General features: G+C 45.9%; 1 protein-coding gene across 10 annotated transcripts in view; it reads left to right on the forward strand.

Moving 5' to 3' along the window:
• The window catches only part of Dst (dystonin), a 397,313-nt gene extending 382,661 nt beyond the window's left edge, over positions 1–14,652 (forward strand). For 5 of the 10 annotated variants that reach the window (XM_052192861.1, XM_052192851.1, XM_052192860.1 and 2 more), the window contains 10 exons: positions 528–690; positions 1,301–1,455; positions 1,623–1,697; positions 2,961–2,978; positions 5,935–6,052; positions 8,195–8,266; positions 9,147–9,349; positions 9,799–9,909; positions 12,693–12,819; positions 13,598–14,652. In XM_052192861.1, coding sequence (XP_052048821.1) covers positions 528–690; positions 1,301–1,455; positions 1,623–1,697; positions 2,961–2,978; positions 5,935–6,052; positions 8,195–8,266; positions 9,147–9,349; positions 9,799–9,909; positions 12,693–12,819; positions 13,598–13,860 — 1,305 coding nt within the window. In that variant the 3' untranslated portion in view covers positions 13,861–14,652. The remainder of the gene's footprint in view (positions 1–527; positions 691–1,300; positions 1,456–1,622; positions 1,698–2,960; positions 2,979–5,934; positions 6,053–8,194; positions 8,267–9,146; positions 9,350–9,798; positions 9,910–12,692; positions 12,820–13,597) is intronic. The other 5 variants (XM_052192854.1, XM_052192858.1, XM_052192855.1 and 2 more) reach the window with 3 other exon arrangements.
• The last annotated feature ends 12,549 nt before the right edge of the window (positions 14,653–27,201 follow it).

The raw sequence follows: 27,201 nt of genomic DNA on the forward strand, positions 1-27,201 counted from the left end.
GTGGCTGGCACTTGGGACACACACCTCTGTGCCTGGAACTCACGGCACACACCTCTGTGCCTGGCACTCGGGACACACACCTCTGTGGCTGGCACTCGGGGCACACACCTCTGTGGCTGCTATGAGCAGGCTTCAACTTAGGGACTTTATTTGCAAAGAAAAATCAGTGACATAATGAAATATGCCTTGTAAGAAGTCATTTGTAAAATCATATCTTCTTTGAAAGGGGAGAGATGCACACCTAGAGACCATCATCCGTGGCTTTTATTCAGCCTGCAGAAAACAGAATTTGATGGTCACACCCATACATGCAGAGGCATCACTGAGTGTGTTTAATGGATTATTATGGGGGGTGGGGGTGGATAAAGGGGACAGGTTAGGGACATGAGACTTAGAGGGGAGAGCCTGGAGTGGCTATGATGGTGGTAGTTCATTGTGTACATGTATAAAATTGTCAAGAAGAAAGGCAAACTCTAAAGGCTGTTCAAGCTCGGCACTGATGACAGCTCAACCTTGGCTCTTTGTAGCTGAGGGAATTTGCCAACTTCGATTTCGATGTCTGGCGGAAAAAATACATGAGGTGGATGAACCATAAGAAATCCAGAGTGATGGACTTCTTCCGGAGAATTGATAAGGACCAGGATGGGAAGATCACGCGGCAGGAATTCATTGATGGGATTCTCTCCTCCAGTAAGTCCCAAGGCGGCTGGCGGCAGCCATAGGAAGCTGACAGAAACTAGGCACAGTGTACGACTGTGGCGCTAACGATCTTGTGTTGCCAGCAAAGTGTTGCCTTCTAACCTGACTGGGGACCCGCCAGCTCAGAAGAATGTGTAATGCTTTGAGCTCTTGAGTCAGACACACTGCTGTTGTGTGTGACCACAGGAATATCCCTTCACACTCCTCAAGCTGTGTTATTAGATAAATTAGTAAATATTTGATTGTAAAAGTCTTTCGTGTGCTCGCTGGTATATAAAAAAAGTAAATTAGTAAGTACAGATTTCTAGATAATTCTAGTTAATGATTCTGATCTGATAATCACATTAATAGGACATGAGCACCCTGAGTTAGCTTGTTGGCAACTCTACCAAAGCAGCAAGTCCTGCTAACCACTGAGGGCGTCTCTTCAGCCCCTCCCCCTACTTCTTGGAGATAAATTTGCATCATGTACATTGGCTTATTATTGCTAAAAATGAGGTGACCACTCTGACAAGCCACATTAGTATCAAAATCCACGGCCAAGTACGCCTTAAGCTGTAACTAGCAAACCGCCTTACCAGCACCACTTGGTACATTTCAGAGTTTCCTACCAGTCGCCTGGAGATGAGCGCCGTGGCAGACATCTTTGACAGAGATGGTGACGGGTACATCGACTACTATGAATTCGTGGCCGCTCTGCATCCCAACAAAGATGCGTACAAACCCATCACGGATGCTGATAAAATCGAGGACGAGGTATTCATCATCGGCCCTCTGCTGCAGCAGGGCATCCCTGCGTCCCTGCATCCTTCGGGGCGTCGTCCATGCGACCCATATAGTGCGCTCACCGGTTTCTAGGCCCTCCTCCCCTGAGTTGTGAAGTACCTAGGGGAATGTGACCATCGCACCTTTGTCCCTAACAGGTCACGAGGCAGGTGGCGAAGTGTAAGTGTGCCAAGCGGTTCCAGGTTGAACAGATCGGCGACAACAAGTACAGGGTAAGTGTCCCAGGCAACTCCCACCCTTCTGAGTACAGAAGTGGGCGTCAGTGGGGTCTACAGTGCGTGTGCATCAGTCTGACCTTCCTTTGCTAGGAACCCTAACTGTCCTCACGGAACGGTGTACAAAACTCCAACCGTTCTTCTCGTTTTAAACCACGTGACCTTTCAAATTATATAATGTGTGTGTTCCGTAAGGAGCTTGCATTTAAATAGCGGGCCATATTTTTTTTAACATCTATAATATGAAGAAAAACTTGTAGTCATTTTTCACATTTGTCTATGTAGCATGTATGTGTGTGTGTGTGTGTGTGTTTTATATACCACCACATGCACAGAGGTCAGAGGACATCTTATGCGGATCAACTGTCTTCTGCTGTGTGAGTTGTGGAGCCGGAACCAGGCCCTCAGGCTCAGCGGCAGTGCCCTCCTGAGCTGCCTCCCACCCACGTATTCCACTTGTAAGGTATATTACTAATAACCTAATTACTAATTAAGGCACATTAGTAATTACAAATTACTCAAAGTAAGATACTCAAGTCATATATTCAAGCTGTCCCACATTACCTCTTTGTTGTATAGCGATTAGAGGTAAGCTTCCAGGGTCCAAACAACAGCTACTCCAAACCAAAACCACGGAGCTAGAGTTTTGTCACCTTTTTTTTCTAGACATTAAAGACATCTATTTTATAAACATGAAGATGCTTCTGTTTTTCCCATTTTCGTAATAACTTTGGCTTTTGTTTAAAATATAAATGGACTTGGATCACGTTTCTACAGAGAAGTGTGGTTTCAACATTCTGCCTTTGTTCATCTGTTAGTAAGCAGCAGCTAGGTGGGGCACGCGCTGAGGGACCCTACGTGGTCCTCACAGACACAGCACGGCTGCACTGCAAAGAGATGGTCATTCGCCGCCGTCTTGACTTCAGTTTGAAAACTTTAACTGTTCAAACTTTAAAGGTTTCTATTTGAAACCTCTAATTTCAATGTGAAATCCAAAGATTTTTTTTTCAATAAATTAAAAAAAAAATGCTTGGTTTGAAAGCAGAGCAAATGGGAACCTGAACATCTGTAAACCATATACTGTATCCTGAAGGGTGTGCGTGTGCATATGTGTGTGAGAGAGACTGAGTTTGCGTGTGTGTATATATATATGTGTGTGTGTGTGTGTGAGCGTGAACGTGTGTGTGAGTGTTTGAGCCATACAGAAAGTTTGCTTTTGAACTAATGTTGTCTTTCTTGCATTTTTCATTGTTTTATCAGTTCTTCCTGGGAAATCAGGTATAAACTAGTGGAATCTCAAGTTCCCAATGATTTTTTTTTTTTGAGTCTTTAATTCATAGTCATTGAAGCTTGCCATGGTCAGCCTTCCCATGCTGTCTTGCTAGCTTACTCCAGTGTTGGTTGGTGTGCGGTTTCTGTCTACACTGCTGCTGTTTCTGTCTCCACTGCCACAGCCTCGATCCAGGACTCCTCTCGCTTTGTGCCTCAGATGAGGAGATTACTTTTAAGCAAACCAGATAATGAACTGTAGCTGATTAGCTCGCTTGGGCGAAATGCAGGCACAGTGTTCAAGCTTTTCATAACACTATTACTGAAGTCTGTGCCGGAGCACAAACCTGATTCTCCAGACATCACTGTGTCTGACTGTTCAGGACATAGGACACACAGCAGCACCAAGCAGGGACCATGGGAAGACAAAATGCCGAGAGGTCCTCATAGGGGTGTGAGTGACACATGCTTACCCCATAATTAACTTGTTCTGAGTTACTGGTTTACAGTAGTGCATGCCAGGTCATGTCATCTGCTGTCTTGGCCAAATGTTTGCATAGACATTTAAGTCACCACAAACTGCTTAGTGGTGCTGCGACACGATCAGAGTGTTGAAAATGCACGCAGGAGAAACTACATTTTAACAGGCACATTTGGAAGATGCTTTGAGCCCACTCTTCTGTAGGGAGAACACCACATTAGACAGTGGCCTCTGCCGCATCAGTAGTCACACCACCCACACGCCTTTTATAGGTTCTTTTTCTCATATAGTAGACCCTGACTAGTATCTCCTCTCTCTGCCCCTCCCAGCTCCTCCCCACCTCCTCTTCCATCCTGATCCACTCCCTTTCTGTCTCTCCTTAGACAGGAGTGGGCTTCTGAGTGATAGCAACAAAATATAACACAGTAAAACCCAATAAGATTAAAGAAAAACCCTCACACCAAAGTTAGGCAATGCAAAGCAACAGAAAGAGCAGAGCTCAAGAGAAGGCAGGAGAATCAAGAGGCCTGCCCACTCATTCTCACACCCAGGCATCCCATAAAAACAGGAAACTGAAGGCTGTGTAACACGCACTGAGGACCTGGTGCAGACCGACCCGTGTAGGCCCTGTGTGGGCGGCACCGGGCTCCCACCACTCCATCTGAACTTGCTTGCAAATTACCTCTTCCCCTTCAGTTTCCTGTAAGCAGATGTTTAGAGTAACATGATTCCATTACCTTGAGTAACATTTTCTCAAGCACATTGTTAATTGACACATAATAGTCATTTCATTTATGGGGTACCGTGGGATAATTAGGATGAAGTCAGGATGAAACAGCTATCTGTTAGTAACAGGTAAAATGTCACTTCTTCATTGGTATTTTCTGGGCCTTCAGGTAGGGTTATATCTTGCATTTTCATAGAAAATGAGATTTTTACGTGCTCAAAGTACAAAGAACAACATTAGTCTGATTTCTCATGTCATGGTTTGGCCTTGGGAAAATTGAAGAACTTCTGAAGACACCGTTAGCTGTCTGGAGAATACCTTTTAAAAGTACAGTCAGAAGTATTGTGTCTAGTAGAACCAAAATAGCATTTTATAAAGCATTTTTGGTTGTTTCCTCAAGTCTAATTTTGAACCTGGTCTTGAACAAGATCTGTCTGATCCAATTATCTGGTTCCTTAAGGGTAATTTTCTTCACGCCCCCTTCGCCTTCTGCTTTTACTAGCAACACAGATTTTTGTCTCTAACGCTATAAACACAGGTTTCCGTTTTTTAAGCTTACATATCAGAAGCAGTTCACATATAGGGATATTTAAATTTCAGTGTTTAATTATCAAGATTAGGAAGAGCGGAGACCAAAGATGCAGCAATGTCTGCCACTCAAGTCCCTGCTGGACGCTTCCGTGGCCTTCTGAGTTTAGGTCCCTGAATGTAGTCTGTATCTCTTGTTAGGGCTCTCATCCTAAAGTGCAGCATTCAGGGCTATAGAAAAGTCGCAGGACGTCCCTTCTTCCTGTTGGCGAATGGTAGTCTCACCAACTGTTTTGTTTCTTTGTCGCTTGCAAAGTTGGTAGCATGAAATTCAGCACAGTGGTTTTCTCGGTTGGACGGGAGCCTCGTAGGAATGGTTTCCAAGTACAAAAATCATTTCTCACGGACTTTCAAATCATAGAAACCCGTGATCAGAGCCGCCTGCGTCCTAGCGCTTGTTCAAGCTTTGCAGAATCCCCACACATCAGAACGGTTGGTGCCTCCCTGAAGGAGTGTGTACCAGTGGTACAGACAGCTCTAAGAAAAGCCTTTTGGATCTGAAAGCTATGTGGTTAATAATTTGTTGGTACCTGTCTTGAGGTTGCACTAAAGTGAGAGGGTTAATCCAATCTCTAGCTAGTGGCTTATCAAACCATTAGAGCGGCAGGCATTTTAGCGTGTGATTCTTATTAGTCATAAGTATTCATTACTTTATTCTCCAAATCCAAACTTTTCTAAGAAAAACAAAGGAGCTTGAGATTTCCCCATGTATCTGTCTCAGAGGAGAGTTGTCTTAACTTGAGAGTCAGTTTGATGAAGTCCTTAGAAACACCTAGTTTGTGCGAGCCCTGGGCACGGGGACCTGCGCTTATCACGGCTGCACTTAACTCCTGGAGACATTCACTGTTCCTGCCTTGTGTGTGTTGTTACTGTTACAAGAAAGAAAAACAATTTGTAACTTTAGTACAAAGCTTCAGCATCATACTTGATTAACCTTTGTGATCTTTTTATTTTTTCCAAACTGTTTCCTTTGGGCTAAATCGGCATGCGGCAGTCTAATGTAGACCCTTACGAACCCCTTTGAGATTTCACTAATGAATCACCGTGCACTAAGCAAGCACTCGAGCTGGTTGCTTACGCTGCCGCACGCTGCATGCCGCCCCTGGCCTTCAAGTCAGCACTGACAATTAGAGATCCTCTCTCTCTCTCCCTCTCTCTCTGCTGCCTAGTTTGGAGACTCCCAGCAGCTGCGACTGGTTCGGATCCTGCGAAGCACAGTGATGGTTCGCGTTGGAGGCGGATGGATGGCTCTGGATGAGTTCTTAGTGAAAAATGACCCGTGCAGGGGTAAGGAGACCCTTTTGTCAAGCTGTCGTCACCGTGAGAGCACAGTCGCGTGGGGTGTTCCCACACTGAGAGCAAACAGGGCCCAGCATGAGTCCCACGGCCCGTGGCTCCCAATGGCCTGTAGAATGCGGTCTCTCTCTCTTTTATTTCTCACTAATGGGATAAATTTCAGACAGGTAGGAAGGAAATACAGTCTGAATTTTCTGTGGTAAGGCCTTCCTGTCTACAGTTTTCAGAATGGACATTTCTATTCACCAAGACAAAATACTAGAGAGTAAACGTTTAAAAGTTTTATGAAGTAAGGGGAGACGAGGCGGGGGAGGAAGCAGTACTTAAAAACAAGAGCAAACGCTTGGAGGCTGACTAGCAGAACACTGGACATGTAAATATTGTATTGTGGCTTTACTTTCAGCCTAGGAGCTTCAGCTTCTAATATTCCTATTTTGTCATTACATATATGTGTATGGTATGTGTATGTATGTGCTACAGAGACCACAGAGGCATCAGATCCTCCAGAGCTGGGTGGTGGCCAGCCACTCATGGGCACTGAGACCAAACTCAAGCCCTCTGACGCAAGAGCAGTGAGTGCTCTTAACCACTGAGCCATCCCACCAGGCCTAATAGTCCTGTTTCTAATGTCCTGTAGTTATTAGATTCTTAATTATTCATATATATGTGTATGTGTGTATACACACACCTACTCAGTGGCCACCTACTCAGTAAGCACACATTATTTTCTGACTTTGCAGAAGAAATTAGTAGGATGGTAGTGAACTTGTTTTAATCTGTGAGCTTCCTATAGTCCTTGAAAAATGTCCGTTCCGGCTTCGCCTGTTAAGCTGCCAGGTGAGCGGCCAAGCAGGAAGCCTTCTTTCAGTGCCAGCATCTGGTTACAGCTGTGTCAGAGTCCCCGGGTCTGTCTTACCAAGGCCAGCACACCCTGCTACATGGCCTCACATGGTAGCCCTGCTCTGTTACCTAAAGATGCAGTATAAAGAGAAGCACCGCAGGCGTGGCACTTCTGAGTCTCAGCTGCACGGCCAAACACTGGGGCTGTGTCTGAGTGGTGTGTTTCCAGGGCTCTCACTACAGTACAGGCACAAAGTATACTTACTACAAACCTAAACAGTTTAATATCCTGCACGCCAGCAGAATATGGTGTGTGTGTGTGTGTGTGTGTGTGTATCTCTGTGTATGTATGTATATATGTGTGTGTGTGCCTATGTGTGCATGTCTGTGTATGTGTGGGCGTGTATATGTGTATGGGTGTGTGTGTATGTATGTGTCTGTATGTGTGAGTATGTATGCGTTTCTGTGCGTATGTATTTGTGTGTATGTGTGTGTGCACATATGTGTACATGTGTATCTTTGGTGTGTGTGTATGTATGTATGTGTATATATGTATGTGCATGTATGTGTATATATGTGTGTGCATGCCTAGGTGGGTGTGGGTGTGGTGTGAATAAAACAATATGAGACTGAAATTGAGCACACAATTAAAATTATGCAACCAGAAAATGCAGTCACCGTAAGATGCAGAAGGCCGCTGCTGGTCTGACAGAGCACGTTGTTCCACAGAAAGCGTCTTAGCAGAAGAAAACTGATGTGCTCTAAAAGTACATATAATACGGTAACAACATAAACCAGCAGCATTAGTCCTTGTTAGCACAGCTACCGCATTTTGTCCTATCTGCAACTGTGTTACACTTTCCTGTGACTGGCACTGCAGTAGGCTTGTTCACTACAAACACATCAGCAGGGTGGTTGCCCTGCGCCCTTGAGACAGGTAGGACATCAGTCAGGTGACAGAAATTCCTCAGCTCCATTAGAGCCTGTTGTGGTCACTTGGGGCGCAGCCGCCTGCACTCTGCAAAGAACGCAGCCCAAGGTCAGCGCGGCTCCGAGAAGGAGAACACAATGGGCCCAAGCCACCGAGGGCCACCGAGGACCAGCTAGCATGACTGGCCGAGCTTCCGCGGCTGCTTCCTCCCTCTTGAGTCGGACCTTGCAGGGCTTCTTCCTCTCCTAACCGTGTGCTAAGGAAGGCTGGACCTGAGCTCCCTCTGCACGTCCAACCCTGTACTGTTTCCTCTGCTAACTGCGTTCTTTCATGTGACCGGTATCCTGTGTCGTTTCTTCTAGTTCACCATCACGGGAGTAAAATGTTGCGTTCGGAATCAAACTCTTCAATTACTGCTACCCAGCCTACTCTAGGTCGGCACCCCTCCTTGGCTCCTCCCCCTTCCTTTTCTCTTTTCCACCTTCACATTCCCGCTTTCATGATTTGTTTTACTATTAATACGCTTCATTCACGCGTATGGCTTAACTCACATGCAGCGAGCTGGGGCTTCTAGTCATAAACTCTGAAAATGCGACACGCTAAGTGTTACCCAAGCACATGCTAACACGTTGCCCATCGGGTCCTCGTGGAGTGTTCTCCATGTGCATATGTGTTTGTTTGAGTGCTACATCACCGGTGGCCTCTAGTGGATTCCTGGGTCTGGTGTTTGTTACTGCATGTTGATAAAACCGTTTGGTTTTGTTCGTTTTGGGTTTGTTTTTTTTTTTCTTAAGACCTAAAATCAAAATGCTATCTGTCTAACTTGAGTGAAAAAAATCTGAAAGTTTTTATGTTATCTTCACAACTAACAAGCCATCTCTGGTTTTATATAATTGTTTAATCCCAATCTTAAATATTGGCTCTCTCCGGACCTCAGCAACACATGTAAAAGACACGGCCCTGCCTTCCTGCCGTGGCTGCTCAGTGTGGTGTAAGGGTAACAACGTGTGGGCATCGGCAGCTGGCGTTCCCATCTCCATGCTGACTTTGTTTTCCACTGGCTACTCTTGCTGGCGTCTAGTGTTAGAGTAAGCCCGCCCTTCCCATCTCCACAGCCCCTCTTCCCGAGAGGAATGCATTGTGAAGGAATGCATTTTAACTTCTTGTTATGCTGAGTTGGAGCTGGCATGGCAAAAAGATGTTGTCGAGGTTCTCCGCGTGCTGTGTGGTGCCAGGCGGCCGGCCCTCCCACAGAGACTGAGGGCTTTCTCTTCCTGTCTGTGCATTTTCTTTTCCCGCCTTCGTGCAATCCAGCTAAAGGAAGGACCAACATGGAGCTGCGGGAGAAGTTCATCTTAGCAGACGGTGCCAGCCAGGGGATGGCCGCCTTCCGACCACGGGGCCGCCGATCCCGGCCTTCATCCAGAGGAGCATCCCCCAACAGATCCACTTCCGCATCCAGTCACGCCTGCCAGGCAGCCTCCCCACAGGTGCCTGCCGCCGCCAGCACACCCAAGGTAAGACTGACTCCAGGCTGTGGCCCTGCCTCCCAGGGCACCCATCGTCCACGGCACACTGGCAGGTGTTTTATTTCCCTGGTAGTCGTGGGACCCACCACATCCATCTGTATCTCCTCTCTCCGTATTTTTAAACATGTTCTGTCCACTGACCCATGAAGCTGTCATCTGTACAGGGTTACCTGTCTGGGGCTTTGTCGTCTCTCAGGTTGAATTTTCTGTTTAAAGCTTTATTTTTTTAATTGTTTTTTTATTACTTTTATTTATTTATTTATTTATTTATTTATTTATTTATTTATTTATTTATTTATTTTGGTATTCCAATTTGTCACCACCTCTGTCCTCTCTTGCCTCCGTTACCTGTGTAAATGACCCCGCCATGAAGACCTCTCTTCTGCGGGTTTCTCACGGGCTCTCCTTTACATCTGATGTACCGTTGTTCCATGCAGATTCTCCATCCTCTAACACGCAATTATGGTAAACCATGGTTGGCAAACAGCAAAATGTCAACTCCCTGTAAAGCAGCCGAGTGCCCCGACTTTCCCGTGTCATCGGCAGAGGTATTGTAAGGCCCCAGACCGCAGTCTCCACAGCCTTCTCTGGCTGGCACTCACCTACTAACACTGCCTCACCGCTGCCCTGATATGTGCACTTCTGACAATACTACATCTTCCTGTTAACTCCCCCGCAGAACAGTTCTCAGGGGACGTGAGAGGGAGGGGTTATCAGAAAAGACAGCAGTGGCTTGACATGCCCACACCACAAGGCAGTACATGCTCCTGGGCGTTTGCCCTCTGTATATCCACCAGCCTTCTGAAAGTTCCCTTCTAATGTTAGTGGAACGCTCTTGCTATTAGACATAATTTGAGCAAGAAAATTAGCATGGTCCCTTAGATGAGAATCAGAAACAATGTCATTTGCAAGAGAATTACTTAAAGGAAAAGAAGTTTAGCAAGTGTCCACCCGTGGACCCTCCCTCTGAATGTCTGTGACATTCGGTTCTGCTCGTTCGTGCCAGCCCGGTGTGACTTGGTTCTCAGTTCTAAGTGCAGACACCAGAGGTATAGGAGCGGGAAGATGGAAAGCTAACTGACATTTCCAAAAGGTGTTAATATCATTTGAGCATTCTGTAACATCTCAAAATGGCAGGTAGAGAGAGAAGATATTTAGGGACTGTAACATTTGCCAAGATGAACTCACATATTAGATTGTTCATATTCAACTCAAAGTCAGCCTTCTCTGTTTCTAAAGAAACCCCTGTGGATTGATCAGTGTGGGCATCGTCTCGCAGGCTTGACCCAAACCACAGCAGTGAGCGAGGGGTTCCTGACCATCCTTTCTTGGAAGCAAGGAGTTATCTTTGGCCTGATGGTTAGGACGAAAGCCAAGGCCCTTGTATAAAAGAAGTGCTTTTTAAAAGCCCGTGCTTGTTTTCCTGACTGTCCCCAGTTACTTAATGCTCACATTAATTACAGTAGGTGGGCAGAGGGAAGTCCCTTCCCTTGTCTTCTCTTTTCAGTCCCTGAGTAGCCATCTAGGAAGGCTGAGACAAACACAGACTCCCTTGAAATGTCCCTTCCCTCCTCCTCCTTCCTCTGGGTCCCAAACTCCTACTCGCTCCCACTTGTGGCAGCAGCCACAGAAGCACCAAGAAATGTCTGTGAGTTGTTGTGACTCCATTGTGTGAAAGCTGAAAAGCCCTTGCCCTCAAACCAATACTTGTTTTAAATGTTTGGGGATAGGTCTCTATGTTCACTTTTTTTTTTAAAGTAGCAGCAGCCCCAGTTAGAGTAGGGGCTGGGGAGACGGCTTGGCTGGTACGGTGCCTGGGGGGTGGAGAACGGCGGATAGAGTCCAGCTATTGAATCAGTGAGACAGACACCCTCTCAAAAGCGAGGCAGAAGACAGTAAAGGAAGATGCCAAACTCACACAAAGGCCTCGGCTCACGCGGGCTCACGTGTGCACATACTCGGGAATCAATTCCTAAGTCCACTCGATGAGCTGGCGTGAAGGTGTGCTCAGTTTTAAAGGATGGTTGGTCTCATAGAATCTCAAGCCTGGGGTGTGCGCACAGTACAGTCCAAGCGCTCACAGGGTAAGGCAGGCAGCCTCCGCCCGCATACCGCCCTGAGGGACAGGTTCTCAGTCAGCGCTTCCTCCCAAGTGGACAGGTGACATTTCCTCCCAAGTAGGCGGTGTCGTGGGTGTGGGCCTTAACTGGCTAATGTATATAAAAGCAGGGTGAGAGTGTTTACCTATAGAAATCATACATAAGTAATATTCCAGAGCGGAGTAGGGGTGGAGCATGCCCATTACTCCAGGATTTGGAGTGTGAAAGGAGGCGGGTCAGAGTTATGGACCAACCTCAGCTACAAAATAAGTTTAAAGCTAACCTGGGCTACATGTCTGTAAATAATAATAATAATAATCACCTGCACGTAGTTTTGGATATAGAATGCAGGTAAGATGGAAGGTAGGAACCATACTAAAACCAACAAATAAAAATACAAAGTCATACACACACGATCTGTTAAGGATTTTCAGCGCTAATGAGAAGGTGGTTCTGAAAATACAGTCATTGTTTTATAGATTTGTTTTCTCCATGGCTCCTTCCTTGGCTATGTGCTCATTAGCAAATGGGGACCCCTGATATTCAAGAGAGTGTTGTTTTTAACTTCAGGAAATTTTCTAAAATGTGACAATGTAGCAACATGGCTGTAGACTTCTTGTATTGTCTTAAATGGCTCCTCACGCCTCCCTCAAGTGACTCTTACAAGTTTTAAAGAAGTCTCCCAGAAGTATTGCCTCTAAATTGTGAACGGCCAGGCCGTACGGTGTGACGTTGAATGGTCCCACTTCCTTTTTGAAGGTCCCCCCACCCCAAACTTTCTCAGGGTGATTCCCTCCCCCCCATCGCTCAGTTTCTGTTTAATGTCTGCCTCATTTTCTTAAGAACATTGAAGGCAGCAGAACGGTCAAGCATAATGCCCTCTGCACAATCCCCACCCCGGCGACAACTAACCCTGTAACGATGCCGGTCTGAGGCGCACTAACAACCCACGGTTTGATCACTCTTTGTTTCCTCACCATGGCCGTTGTGTTTTCTCTTCCATCACAAAGCCGTTTTCTTTAGAAGGGTTCCTTTATCCCGGTAAGAATTTAAAAAACAAAAAAGAGGAGGAGGAGGAGGAGGAGAGCTGGTGAGCCGCACGCCTCACCTATCTCAAGTGTGTCCCCTCCTTCAGAGGGCTTGTCTAGATGTCCAGCCATGAGCCAAGTGTGTCAGAGGCATATCCTAGCTCGGGCACACACTGAAGCGGTCTCTGCGCTGGTCACACACAGGGAACGCCAATCCAGGGAAGCAAGCTGCGGCTCCCAGGATACCTGTCAGGGAAAGGCTTCCACTCCGGCGGCGAGGACGGCGCCTTGATTACCACAGCAGCCGCCAGAGTCCGCACACAGTTTGCTGGTGAGTGTGTGGCATCTCTTTCCCTCAGCAGTGACCAGAGAACTAAAGTTCCCTCTCTTCCTAATTTGAAGAGAAAGTTTTTGGCGTTGCTGTGTGCTTTGGAAGTGAAATCAAGCACTAATCCTATGTGTGTGTGTGTGTGTGTGTGTGTGTGTACGCGAGTGTGCGCACGATAAATGAATCCTAGGAACAAGAGACTCCGCAGTCGCTTCTGGAATGTTCCATGGAAGCGGTGGGGCATGAGCGTAAGTCAGCACTGCTCCCTTGGCTTTGTGAGCCTCCTTTGCCACCTGGGGAGCACGTAGGGCTCTTCCAGGTCACTGGGGAAACCCAGGCTCTGGGCCTTCCATCCCAGAAGTGACCTCAGCAACAGGTCAGAACTGCCAAGCTCTGAGCTCAGCATGAGGGACAACTCTCACTTTCTTTAAGTCACTTCCCCTGAGGCAAGGCTTATACCTGAGAGGCTGCAGGCACCAGGTAACCAGCAGGGCTTCGGGGGACATCACCTCCAACAGCAGGGGTGTCCGCCTGTTAACGGATGAGTTTCAATTCTTAACTGGGATAAGCCAGAGCTTGACTTTGGCATGTCAGCCTAGGTTGCGGTGGTTTATGTCTCCTTCGAACGAGGCTGCCTACCCTTGCATGATGACGAAAAGCCATGAGTCCAAGGTGTTTTTATGTGAGCACCGAGTGCAAGAAAAACAGGTTGATATTCAGCGTGGTACTGCAGATAAGTAATCAAAGTTCCCCATCTCTGTCCTCCATCCTCTCTTCCCAGAGTCCAGGAAGACTCCCAGCCGGCCGGGAAGCAGAGCCGGAAGCAAAGCCGGAAGCAGAGCCAGCAGCCGCCGCGGCAGCGACGCGTCCGACTTTGACATTTCAGAAATCCAGTCTGTGTGCTCAGACGTGGAGACCGTCCCACAGACACCCAGACCCGTGCCCCGAGCAGGTTCTCGGCCATCCACAGCCAAGCCTTCTAAAATCCCCACGCCCCAGAGGAGGTCACCTGCCAGCAAATTAGACAAGTCATCGAAGAGATAGTGCAACCGCCTCCAACCAGCCCTTCCCCGAGCATTTATTATTTAAGAGAATGATGTAAAATACGATGTAGAAATTACTGTGAAATATTGCAGGAGGCGAGTTTTAAATTCTGCAGATGGCCTTATTTGTGTATTTGTCTTTTTATTTGATCTGTATCACTTTTTTGGTCAGATTTTCTGGGGGGTAAAAGTCACATCATATGTGATAAGGAAGAAAAAGAGCTTAACGTGAACTAATGTTTCTGCACTGTCACGTGTAGACCACACACTAACAGTCAGTTACCGTACCTACAGGTAAGTCCACAGTCTCTCTGACCACCGCAGCACTACATGGCTGACATTAAGGGGTACCTCATGACACCTTTTATGGAGATTCTGAACGGCTGACAAACCAAGCAGGGAATTTTATTTTTATTTATTTTTTATTTTTTTCTTGCGATGCTCTAACTATAAATTAGAGGACAAAAGGAAAAACACAACAAGACACAGTTCTTCAAGCAGCCACCGACAAAGAGTCAAGAGTCACAGGAGAAAGCCTCAAGCAGCCGCAGGTACCGTGGTGTTCCAGTACCTCCCAGCACCCCTGTGGGTCCGCTTCAGGCGTAGCCAGATGCGCCCTGGGCATCAGCCATCTATACTGTAAGAATGCAATGCTACGTGCATTCGTATAAACATGCAAGGTTTTGCTTTGCTTGGGTGGACAGCAGCCCCTGTACCATTGAACTCATTTTGTAACAGCAATTTCGCTTGGAAAAAAAAAAAGCTATGAAATAAAACACATCCCTTAACTACATCGCTATGGAATTAATTTTTTTCCCCAGGGAAAACTGGTGTATTTTTTTATGAACAGTATCAATTTGGAGTGACCAAAGGATACTTGAAAAAAAGTGGGCTTATTTTGATTTCTCATCTGGAATAATCATGTTCTGGTATTATATCTACTTATATTTAATAAATATGCATTTTAATTTATTATGTATGCTCACATACTAGAGAAAGATATTAGTATGCATTTAATAAAACATATTCACTTGAACGTATGGAATACTTGGTTATTTGAAGTGAGCTTTTCTGTTTGTTTTAAATAAAGGGTTAATAATAGAAATAATAAAAATAATAATAGTCTGACAGGAAAGGCTGGGAGGTGTGTAAGGAGGTCAGAGCTAGTAGGAGGCACCCATTCTATAAGTATTTGAGAAGATCCCAGCTGTATACACATGGTGTCAATGACACTTGGGCTACTACAGTGCTCCTGTCCTCAATCAAGGGAGATGTCTTAGGGTTTTACTGCTGTGAACAGACACCATGGCCAAGGCAACTCTTACAAGGACAACATTGAATTGGGGCTGGCTTACAGGTTCAGAGGTTCAGTCCATTATCAAGGCAGGAGCACAGCAGCATCCAGGCAGGCATAGTGCAGGAGGAGCTGAGAGTTCTACATCTTCATCTGAAGGCTGCTACAGAATACTGGCTTCCAGGATGCCAGGATAAGGGTATTAGAGCCTACATCCACAGTGCCAGCATACTCCAACAAGGCCACACCTACTCCAACAAGGCCGCAGCTCCTAATGGTGCCACTCCCTGACCCAAGCACATAGTAACCGTCCCAAGAGACTTCATTATGAATCACAAAATAGCATCAACAGAGTGGGATATTTAACAAGATGACTGCTTTTATTGTTAATATTGTAATACTCTTCTATGATGTTTTCTTTGTTGTTGTTTTGTGGGGGGTTAGTGTTTTGGGGATTTTTGTTTTGTTTTGTTTTGGGCTTGGCATTGGTTTTCTGGTTTGTTTGTTTCTTTATTTTATGAAGTTACACAGTTTTCCTAAATATGCAAAGAGCCTCCGCTGTAACTAGGAAAATGGCAGCTGGCTCCTTTGATTATGTCAGGTCCCAGCACTCTCTGTAACTAACATGCACTTCAGAGAATGGTAGTGTTGGTGCTCAGGTACGTGGGAATAGAATCACTGTTTTCCTTCTTGCCTAGAGCTACATCATTCTCTAGAATAGGTGCCTGTCTATCCTCTGGCTGTGCCCTCTTGTCAAGGCATGATCAAGGTAGTAAGGATGACCATGTGCTCATGCGTCTGTCTGATCATACGCATCATCTAAGAAGGAAGCTGAAGTCCTCTATCCCTTTCGTGCTTTGCAAACATTGGGTTTTTTACTTTTCAAGGAAGACAAGGGAATGCATTTGTTTTGGCCCGTCCGTCTGAAAACTCCTGTTAAAGAGGTAAGGCGTCTCGGGGCTGAGGAGAAGAGGGCAGCTCAGTGGTTACGAGCAAGTGTTGCTCTGTCACAGGACCTGGGTTTGGTTCCCAGCACATATGTGGCCACTCACAACCATCTGTAACTCTCGTTCTGGGGGATCTGATGCCGCCTTTGGGCCTCACTGGGCACCAGGCATGCACGTGGTACACAGACTTACATGTGCAGACAAACTCATACCCAGGAGACAGCAATAACAAGGGCTAGAGCCTCCATTTTTACTAGGAAATAGGCTTTGTGAAGAAGGTGGGTGGCTTAATGTAGTTCGGAGAAGTCTTCAGAATCCACCTTGATATCACTGCCTTTGTGGAGACGTCGAACCATTGGGAGTCTCCTTCCCTGCATTCGTGCTACCAGAGCCAGAGTCCTGAAGTCCTCAGTGTCACTGCACACAGAACACCCCCACCACCTGTGCATGTTCTTCCCTTCTCCGAATTGTTCTTTTTCTTTTTTTCCCCTCAAGAGAACACCAAGCACAGTGCTGCCGCACATACATGCAGTCCGAGCTAACACAGGTTACATCACATGAGGTCAAGATCAGAGTGAGCTACATGGCGAGGTCAAGTCTTAAAACCAATAACAGAAAACAGGTCATTGGGATGAATCTCAACCCTGAAAACTTAATCTGGCATATCGGAGAGTCCAAATTCCGGCTAGATGTTTTTGTCTGAAGAAAAAAAAAAACTAAGCTACTAATAATCACCGTGCCCTGCTCCCCTCTTTTGAAACAATGGCTGGAAATGGTTGGTCCTGGCTGAAAGACAAACACAGGTTAAAAACTTGGCAGCTTCCCTTGGGTATCCAGGAGAGCACCTGCGAACGACTGGGAGTGGGGGCATCTGTCCTTTTGATTTGATCATTCCAAAGCTTGTTCTTTCTATTCACAAGTGAAATACCGTGCCGTACAGTTACCTTCTTCGGACCATGCTTTGGCATGTTGAGTGGCCCTGTGCCAGCAAGCCAACTGTCCCTTGCTCCTGGTCCACCCCACCTAGGATCCCACAAGATCAGCAGGTACTTTGGTTTTATTTTTCAGGACTTTAGGAAATGAGTTCTTCTCCACCATTTACAGATGACCTGAGCATTGCTACAACCTGCTTAGAAGTAAACAGTGATGTTCAAAGCACGTGTGTGCAGGAACCGTGGCGCTGAAGTTCTGGGTGTGAGCAGCCAGACCACAGTAGAACTGGCAACACAATGCACGCCAATTAGGAGATAGAGGCTGAGCGGTTAGAATGAGAACCAACAACATGCAAAACTAGGCACAAAGGAAATTCCTCCTATTCTTCCATCTCCCACTTCCTCCATCCTCTGTCCCTTGTCCTGTGAATATTCTTAGGGAGAAGTGGCTAGCCATCTATTCACCCTAGATAAAGGATGAAGGACAGACCAGAGAAATTCCACTCAAATCTGATTTAGTGAACCAAAGTTCGTTAGGATCAACATTGGCACATAGATGACTCAAAAGTAATGGCCACCAACTGCATCCTCAGAGCTCCCTGCTGGCTTTCAGAGACTTAGGAAGACCCTCTCCCCCTCCCTCCCCACCCCCTTGTCTCACGTGTGATAGCTGTTCACCCCAGGAATGAGTTACACCCCAACTCTTCAAAAGAATTTCACATTAATTCCTTTATTCTCCTTTATTGAAAACTAAACTCACTTTGACGTTAAGAAATCTTCCAAATATTTCCCAAAGTAAAAATAAAATACTCTCTTAGAATGTTGCTATTCTTAAAACTAAAGCTACTTTGCACCAAGATAAGGAGGAAGAGGTTTAGTTCCCATGAGTTTGGAATCTAACCTCTTAGCCATTGGTCTCCAGGCTTCTTGCTACCGTATCTCTGAGGAAAAAAATTTAAAGGTTCTGTTACAGGAAATTAGGGTTCCTTTCTGCAGGAAAGGTGAGGGAATTTAACAATTGACTGAGAAGGAAACTGACCATTTTATTAAAGTTTGAGGGGAACAACCAAGGGGCAGTCAAGCTATAGAAGAGGAAAATAGAGGAGGAGGAGGGGGGGAGGAGGAGGAGAAGGAAGAAGGAGGAGGAGGGGGGAGGAGGGGGAGGAGGAGGGGAGGAGGAAAAGAAGAAGGAGAGGAGGAGGGAGGAGGAGGAGGAAAAGAAGGAGAGGAGGAGGAGGGGGAGGAGGAGGAGGAGGGGGAGGAGGAGGAGGAGGAGAAGGAGAAGGAGAAGGAGAAGAAGAAGAAGAAGAAGAAGAAGAAGAAGAAGAAGAAGAAGAAGAAGAAGAAGAAGAAGAAGAAGAAGAAGAAGAAGAAGAAGAAGAAGAAGAAGAAAGAAAGAAAGAAAGAAAGAAGAAGAAAGAAGAAGAAAGAAGAAGAAAAGAAGGGAGACCTGCCTTTGCATTAGGGTCCAGGAAAACAAGAAAGTTCGGCGATGGAAGTTAGCAAGCAGTACACCAGAGAGAGTGAAAACGTCCTGCGTGTGGGGCAAGTGTGCCTAAGATGTTGGCAAGTATTCAAAAAATAGATGGAGGGGTGTGGTAGTTTGAAGAATGGCCCCCGGGGACTCATGACTGGAATGTTTTGCCACAGGGAAGTGGCACTATTCGAAAGGATTAAAGAGATGTGTGGTCTTGTTGGAGCTGTGTCCCTGGGAGTGGGCTTGGAACTTTCAAAAGCTCATGCCAAGGCCAGAGGCTCCCTCTCTCCAGTTAGAATGTAGCTCATAGCTTCTGCTCCAGGGCCAGGTAGCTGTGGGGAGGAGCACACCCCACTGTTGCCAGGTAGCTGTGGGGAGGAGCACACCCGGCTGTTGCCAGGTAGCTGTGGGGTGGTGTTTAGACAGAATGCTAACAATGCCTGCTATCGTGCTTCCCACCATGAAGATAACAGACCAAACCTCTAAAAGTGTAAGCACACGCCCAACTAAATGCTTTTATAAGAGTTGCTTTGGCTGTGGTGTCTCTTCCCAGCAGCAGAACAGTGACTTTGACACAGGGCCAGGGATGAGGGCACATTACACTTTCTGACTTAGGAAACTAGGCCAGCTTGGTGGAGATCAACAGATAACAGCCCCAAGGGAGCTGGGAGTAAAGAGACTCTAGCCAGTCCCAGCGTGGCAAACAGGGCCCTGGCAGGCCTTGCCCTTCTCCCGCATTCCCTATGCCTTGCTAAAAACAGTTAGATGACATTCCTAAAGCTAGCCACCAAGGTCTATGCCCTTATTTGGCCACTGTCTCCTCCTAAGGCTGACTACTAAAGCTGACTAAGGTCCAGCTATCAAAGTATTGACGTTCAACAATCCACACCCCCACTGGTTCACCTAATTAACATGCCCTATTCAAATTAAACACAAATACCCCTCCCCCCTCTCTGTTCCCTTTCCCTTCCCCCCCTCCCCCCATCCTCTGTCTCCTGTCTTTGTCTCTAATTCCCTGCCCTTTGTCCCTCTGGGGCAAATCTCCATTGTGCCAAGAACTTAGTCTTGCAGGTGCTGATACTGATCCAATCATGGGAGGAGGGGCAGTGTTTCTTCTGACATAAAAATATAAAGCCATTATCTCATTCTGATGATTAATCCTCCCAAGACCTCAGCATTTTCTTTAGGTTTGTTTCTGAAGGGCCATTTCCTGGCCCAGTGATTGACAGGCACAATTGGATGAACTCTTAAGGAGAAGAACACTATAATATTTGGAGCAACTTAGACTACTAAAGCTAGGTAGAAGTAGAACCCATTCCTTTCTTCTGACTGACGAAACTCTCTTTCCTCTCCTGGACCTTGACGAAGTCCTTGATAACCTTTTCTTGTCATCTTTTAAGTCTTAATTAGGGTCAAAGCTGCTGCTTCTCAGTCTGGTGCCACCAGGGGAACAGGTGGAGACAAGTGTCCATCCTTAACCATCTCAGGCCTGCTAATGTCTGCCCAGCTACTCAACAGTTTGTACGTGAATTTTTTCCAGAATTTTTTTTTTTTTTTTAACATCGCAGGTTCCATTAAAGTGCCCTTTTTAAAAAAACAACATTGGTGTCCATCCACGTTTCAACCACATTGGGTTTTTCTCCTTTAAGATCCCCCCGTTTATAATGTGGGTGAAGACTTTCAGGAAATGTTGCAAAGCAATTTCCTCTGGGATTGAAACATTCTATCCAGCAAGGATATTCTTTAATCAGTAAAGTAAACAACTGAAAATAGCTTCAGGAAGTCCCTGAAACTGACCAGACTCACTAGGCCCTTCCCAGGCGGATAGAAATTAAAGCTGAGAGTCCCTTTCAGAAGAGCTGCCAAGATGCAGCAGAGACTGATACCAGACCAGCTGCTGGGAAGATGTTTAGAACAACTGAGTCACCTGGAAAAAACACTTTCCAACCTGTTGAGCTGCCTGCTAGCCGATCAACGTGCTCAGGCTCCCATCTTTTGTGAGCTGATGTCCAGGCTCGGTGGGCTTTGGCGAGACAGCTATCTTTGAGTCATTGCTGCTCCTACAAATAACCCCTCACCCATATGCCTGTGAGGAACCCCTCACCTGTGTTGGTGTAATTATAAAAAGAGAAAGTGGCGTAAGAATATGTTTTAGGCAGTGTGGGGGGAAGGGGGTACCTCAGTGGGCTCATGCTGAGGCACCCCTTCCCCCTGAGGGACCACACACACACACACACACACACACACACACGACAGTATACTTTAGAATAGTTTATTCAGGGCATGGGGAGGGGAGCCATGACTGGAGAGAGGGGGAGGAAAGAGCCCAAGAGGGGAGGAGAGAAGCCAAGAGAGAGAGGAGGGGGCAAGCAGCCCCTTTTATCGAGGGGGGCCAGGCCTACCAGGTTATTGCCAGGTAACTGTGGGGTGGAACAGAGACAGAATCCTAACATTTGTGCCTGTGAGTAACCCCCATAAAACTCACAGTTCACCAACTTTGGTCTGTCGTGGGATCCCTATTTGGGCTGAGTGGATTTTTGTGTTACATCTTCCCAGGAAAGGTTTTGTCACCCAGCAGGAGGCAAGGTGACCAGAGACTGACCTACAACAGACTGGTGTTAAAGGACAGCTGACTCCTTTCTCAGTTAAGCATAACACTAGAGTTTGATTTATTCTTACATTGTTCCTTTTACTCCTAATGAGTCTACCCTAATACCTGCCCACAAAACCACTGTTCAGTGTGCCCGTATCTCACTATGCCTCTGGCACTGACCACTGTATATCTAATTAGGGAATCATTTTCTGTCTGATAGAAGGCCATTCTTGATCTTGAGAGACTTGAGATCCTTGCCTCACAGAGGAGGTCAGTATTCACAGGCCAAGACTGCTGACTCTTGACATAAGGTGGCTCCTCCAAACCCCAGAACCATAATACAGTCTAATCCTAAATAGCATTTACACATTGTCCACCAAAGCCAAGGATTTCTCCATGACAAAGCAACTTGACATTCTGAATTTACACCATATGCCAAAACTCTCTGTTTCCTGTTGCCTTCCCATGGCCCCATGAAATCTTCCTGCTTTTGGCTTTTTTGTTAGTTAGAGACAGGACCTGTGTAGTCCGGGCTAGCCTGGAACTCGTTTTGTAGAACAGACTGACTGACCTTAAATTTCAAAGATGTCTGCCTACCTCTGTCTCCCAAGTGCAGGGAATCAAAGGAGTTTACCACCAAGCCCAGTTTTCCTGTCTTTTTCTAATCTCTCCCAAAGTTAAACTCCCACATGAAGATGAGGTTTTTTTGGTTTGTTGGTTTGTTTGTTTGTTTGTTTTAATGTTCATGGGTGAAGCAAAATGAAGAATTTTCCTTGCATTCAAATTAGAAAGGAGGCAAGAAGCAAAAAGAAGATACTAAGTGAAACAAAGTAACGAACAAGCAAACAATCCGAAACAATGTTGCCCTAGAGAGTTGGCGCTGGCTAAATCACAGGAAGCAAGATCATCACAAACAGGGTTATTAAATAGACTTCTCTGCTTACCAAGGAGTCTGGGACACGTAAATGTCAGAGCCTCAGTGAGGTAGAATCTGGCAGGGAAAAAAAGCCAACTATTAATTACTGGTTTATTGATTTATTTAGTGATGGCCTTAAAGCCCTGCTTGTAATGCCTGTCTGCCAGGTGAGATGTCACTTGCTGCAAAAGAACCTGGAGAAACAACAGCCTGCTGACAGGCACATTCACCTCTGTAAAACCACGCATGCGTGCCCGCTCTACCTTGAAGTTTTAGCATATGCAGTGAGAATACAAACTGGACCTGGGACTGAAGCCTTTCAGAAGCTGTCCTGGCTTTGGTTCACCAATGACATCTCTCTTTCCTTCTCTTTGGTGTCAGAGTGCTTAACTCCAGAAGGATTCCCGCAACATCAGTTGTATATGACATCTGAGCAGCAATCTGGAGTTCCTTCTACCTCAGCGTGTTGAATGAGAAGAAAACATGGTTCCCAGCACAAAGAGGCTGCAAGAATACAGATTAGAATATTAGCCGGGCGGTGGTGGCACACGCCTGTAATCCCAGCACTCTGGGAGGCAGAGGCAGGCAGATTTCTGAGTTCGAGGCCAGCCTGGTCTACAGAGTGAGTTCCAGGACAGCCAGGGAAACCCTGTCTCGAAAAAAGACCAAATCCAAAAAAAAAAAGAATATTAGTCAGGTAGGTGGGGACAGAGGAGTCAGATTCTTCAAAATAACTCTACTGTTCTTTTGGCTCTTCTCTATGATCCGTAAAAACTAAATACGGATGGGTGGCTTTTATACTCTATGCAAAGCTCCATCTCAGTAGTTGTTTATGGATTAATATCCAATCATAGGTGAGCTGTTCCACAGCTGCTGTGAGACCGTCTCGAAAGATGACCTCCTCATTTATTAAAAGCCCCTGGATGCACGTCAAAGCACATGGAATAGCTCGGGGTGTCTTGTGCCCTTCAGATTTCTGGAGAGCACGATGCAGCTTTTCTCTGACAGTGAGCCTGCAGGTACAGATATAGAACCCTGCTGGAGTGTGCACCAGAGCAGGCGAGGCCATACACGTGTTTGGTCTGTTGTTGGATTTATACTCTCAACTTCACAAAAAGATTACAGACCTTTTGTTTTGGTTTGGTTTGGGGTTTTGTTTGTTTGTTTGTTTTGTTTTCTGAGACAGGGTTTCTCTGTGTAGTCCTGGCTGTCCTGGAACTCACTCTGTTCAGGCTGGCCTTGAACTCAGAAATTCACCTGCCTCTGCCTCCCAAGGGCTGGGACTAAAGGCATGCACCACCACTACCCAGCCAGAGTCTGGACCTTTTAATTGCCATGAATGTGGGATGCTTGGAAGAATATTGGATTGAGATATTAACCCTGCCTGACCAGTTAAATGCTGGGAGCCTCTAAGCTAGTAGAAGGGCATTGTAGTCTTTAAATTCTTTAGATGTTGTAATCTTAAAGTTCTCTGAAAAAAACCTACATATATCAGGGGGCTTTCCTGAGAGCTCACTAGCTTAACCCCATTTCTGGGAATGAATTTCCTCAACTGATTCTTCATGATCTGGATGTTCTCTCTCTCTCTTCTCACTTCTCTTCAGCCCCTGTAGGGTAGAAAACTAAGGGCATGAGGCTAAATTAGAATTTCACCTAAACATTTTGAGGGAAATAGTACAGGTATGGCCGAGATAGCAAACGGAGCATTCTATGCTAAATAGTAGTCATTGCCTGCCTAAAATGAAAGCTTAACAGAACACATTGTATTTTTTAAACTGGGTATGCTGCCTTCTTAGCCCCTAAACTGGACAACTCTACCCAATAGTGCATTTCCGTGTTTTGACTTCCAAAAGTACTGATGGACCCATGTAGATAGCAGCCTGACCATCCTGGAGACAAGGGCTTAGCTCCATGTGTGCCCAGTGAGGACCAGAGATGGGTTCTGATCTTCTGGTGTAAGACCCCCCAAAACCAAGGGTGCCCCAGCACCCCACACCCCAGAAGGCATCACCCAAATCACTCGAGAGAAATGGTCTCGAAGCAATAACATGAGGATTTCTTTATTCCAGAATTCTGGGTTCCACAGCCTACACCGCGCAGGGTTAGAGGACTGTGGACCCCGAGTGCCAAATTGTGACAGTTTTTATAAGTTTACGACAAAGCCCGCAAATCACAAACCAATCATTTCTTAGCATGGAGAGCCCAAGAAATGTGAGCCAATCAGTTTAAATTATTGGAGCCCACGCTCAGTGGACCAATTAGTTTCCTATTTTCTTGAATGTCTATAGCTGCGTGAACTCCTGCATAGGGATAATGGCGTAAGCAGTTTGCAGACGCAAGATAAGCTTAGCCCATTTCCAGTTACCTTGTGGGGCCAGGATCACCTATTCAAAGCCTTTCTGCTAGGTCTAAACAAAGGGCAGGCTCTGGAATGTGACCTTTTACCTAGTTTCCAACAAGGCTAGATAGCATTCTAAACTTCTGACTTCTTGGGGTCATTAGAGTTAGGCTGTATTATTTTCTATCCTTTCACTGGGCTCCTCCAAAGGGCACAGGCCACTGCTCTGGCTCTGCCCTCTGCATCACACACAGCTTGTCTTCCAGGGTCCAGCTGGATTCACTACACTTCTGCTTCCGTTCTGATGGTCATCCCATGGTACCGGCATCTGCACAATTCTTGGGTCTTTTCCTGCAGCTGGGCTGCATTTTCACCAACACCCTCTCCTGGGCTCTCTTCATGATACAAAGCCTCAGCCTTCACCATGACCCTTTCAATCCTGGGGCTTCCACTGCTTCTCCAGCTGCACATCACCAATGGCCTCTCCTGGTCTCTCGCAGGGTCGAGCCTCAGCTGCTGCTCTCCATGAGCAATTTGTGTTTTCAAAACTAGTACCACCTGGGAGACTCATACACATGAACAAGCTTGGTGGCTAGCACAAGGTCCAACCTGGGCCACCTCTGGAGCAGAGCTTCTGTGTACTGACTCTGAGGAAATGCTTCCCTGAAGATCTCCCCTCGGTAATGGGGTCTCCTGCTCCTCCTTCTCCTTCTCCTCCTCCTCCTCCTCCTCTTCCTTCTCCTCCTCCTCCTCAGGACCTTTGGAAGAGCAGTCAGTATTCTTAACCGCCGAGTCATCTTTCTAGTCCCAATATTGGTCTCTTCTTAACTACCCCTAATTTTTTTTAGCTCTAGTTAGCTAGCATCAACTGTCCCAGCCAAGCACAGGATTTACTTTCGTGGTTCTGGTCTCTTGCTAATCAGAACCAATTCTTCAGCTCCAGACACCACAGCTTCTTCACACAAAAGGAGGAAAGGAAAGTCTTTTCTCCTCTTTGATACTTCACAAACTAGGCCTCCCATGGTCTGTCCAGCTCTCAAAGTTCTGGTCTTCTATGATCTTACAGAAAAGCTCACTGATTTCTCAACATTAAAGATCTCTCCTAGTCCTTTTCCAAAGTCCTACATCAACCATCCCAAACACGACGTGGTCAGCTTGGGTGTCACAGTGATACCCCACACCTTGTCTTAGTTCTGGTTATTGTTGCTGCCATGATACTCCATGACCAAAGCAATTTGGAGATGAATCATTTTAGTGTTTTTTAAATATAACATGTCAAATTATGGGAAGTTTCACTTTCTGTAAAGTCTAATTGGTGATCTGTAAACTTCACGTACTTACTTGGCATCTCTTTCTCTAGATTTTGAATTTTTTTTCCCTATGATTTTGTAGAAAATGTTTTCTCTGTGGTTGGTATGCTGTTCTTCTTCTGTGTCCATAACCTAAAGAGTTTGGTCTTTTCATGGGGTCCCCTATATTCCATCGACATCGGTTTTAATTTTCCAGCTGACCTTTACTGAATGCTCCAATTCTCCTCCCTTGTTATCCAGCCCTGATACTGTTTTCCACGTAATCTGCCCTGTGAGTAAGGCTTTCCACTGAGCTTCAAATCTGGCATTTTAATGTTTCAGGTCTGGCACCAATTCCGTTTGGCTTTTCCTCAGCAAGTTCCTTTATCAGATTCAGTTCTCACATCTTGGGTTGACTTTTCCTTACTCAGCTCTTTTGTTCCGTTTGGGATGTGTTCATGTCCTCTTTGAGGTTTGGCTTTGCTTTCTTGACATATTTCTAATTATACTTTAAAATTTTTGTTTGTAGGTTTGTTTTTCCAAATATCACCAGGAGCTGTGATGTGGGTCATCTTAGGCCTCCTCTCAGGGTCTGAGTCTTCCACTGGGAGCTCTGGAACCTCTTGTGCCTGTGAGCCTCATGCTACACTGGACTCACTCTTTACTCATATTCAGTAGACTGCTCTAAGTCTCATGTAGGGTAATAAGACAAGAGAAAGATAGGAGAGAAATATAGACAGGAATGGGAAAAGACAGGTTTTTTCCAATTTTCTGATGGGATTATTCTATTCTTTTTTTTCCCCGAGACAGGGTTTCTCTGTATAGCCCTGGCTGTCCTGGAACTCACTCTGTAGACCAGGCTGGCCTCGAACTCAGAAATCCCCCTGCCTCTGCCTCCCAGAGTGCTGGGATTACAGGCGTGTGCCACCACCACCCGGCTGGGATTATTCTATTCTTAAAAAGACCCCATAAACTACACTAGAAAGCATGTATACATAATAAGGACTTTCAGCCAAGTTCCAGAATACAAAATTGATATGTACATGTCATAGATTTTCTGCATAGCATTAATGAACTTGGCCCAGAAAGAAAATAGGAAGAGTGTCTCATTCACAGCATCTTCAGATGTGCAAAACAAAAGATCCAAAACTAAACCTAAGCAGAGAAAGGAAGAACACAAAACTTCAAGATACAGAAAATGAAAGGGAAAGGGTGCTAGACACTAGGAAGAGCTGTGCTGCTCCAGGACTAGCAGAATAAATACTGTGAAACATGCTTTATCACCAAAGGTAATCTACAGATTCAATTTAATCTCCACCGAAAGTCAAGTGACATTTCTTGCAGAACTAGGAAAAACAATCCTGAAATACATACTGGAACCCAAAAGACTATTAATAGTAAAAGCAGTTCTAGGAATGCTCGCGGAAGTAATGATTCCAGCACAACCTCAAAGTACACTACAGAGCCATCGTGTCAAAAGCAACACAGCATTGGCACAGAACTAGACATGTACAATATGGAATCCGAAAGGAACCCAGGTGTAAACCAAATATCCA

Source organism: Apodemus sylvaticus, chromosome 9 (genome assembly GCF_947179515.1).
Source record: "Apodemus sylvaticus chromosome 9, mApoSyl1.1, whole genome shotgun sequence".
NCBI lineage: Eukaryota > Metazoa > Chordata > Mammalia > Rodentia > Muridae > Apodemus > Apodemus sylvaticus.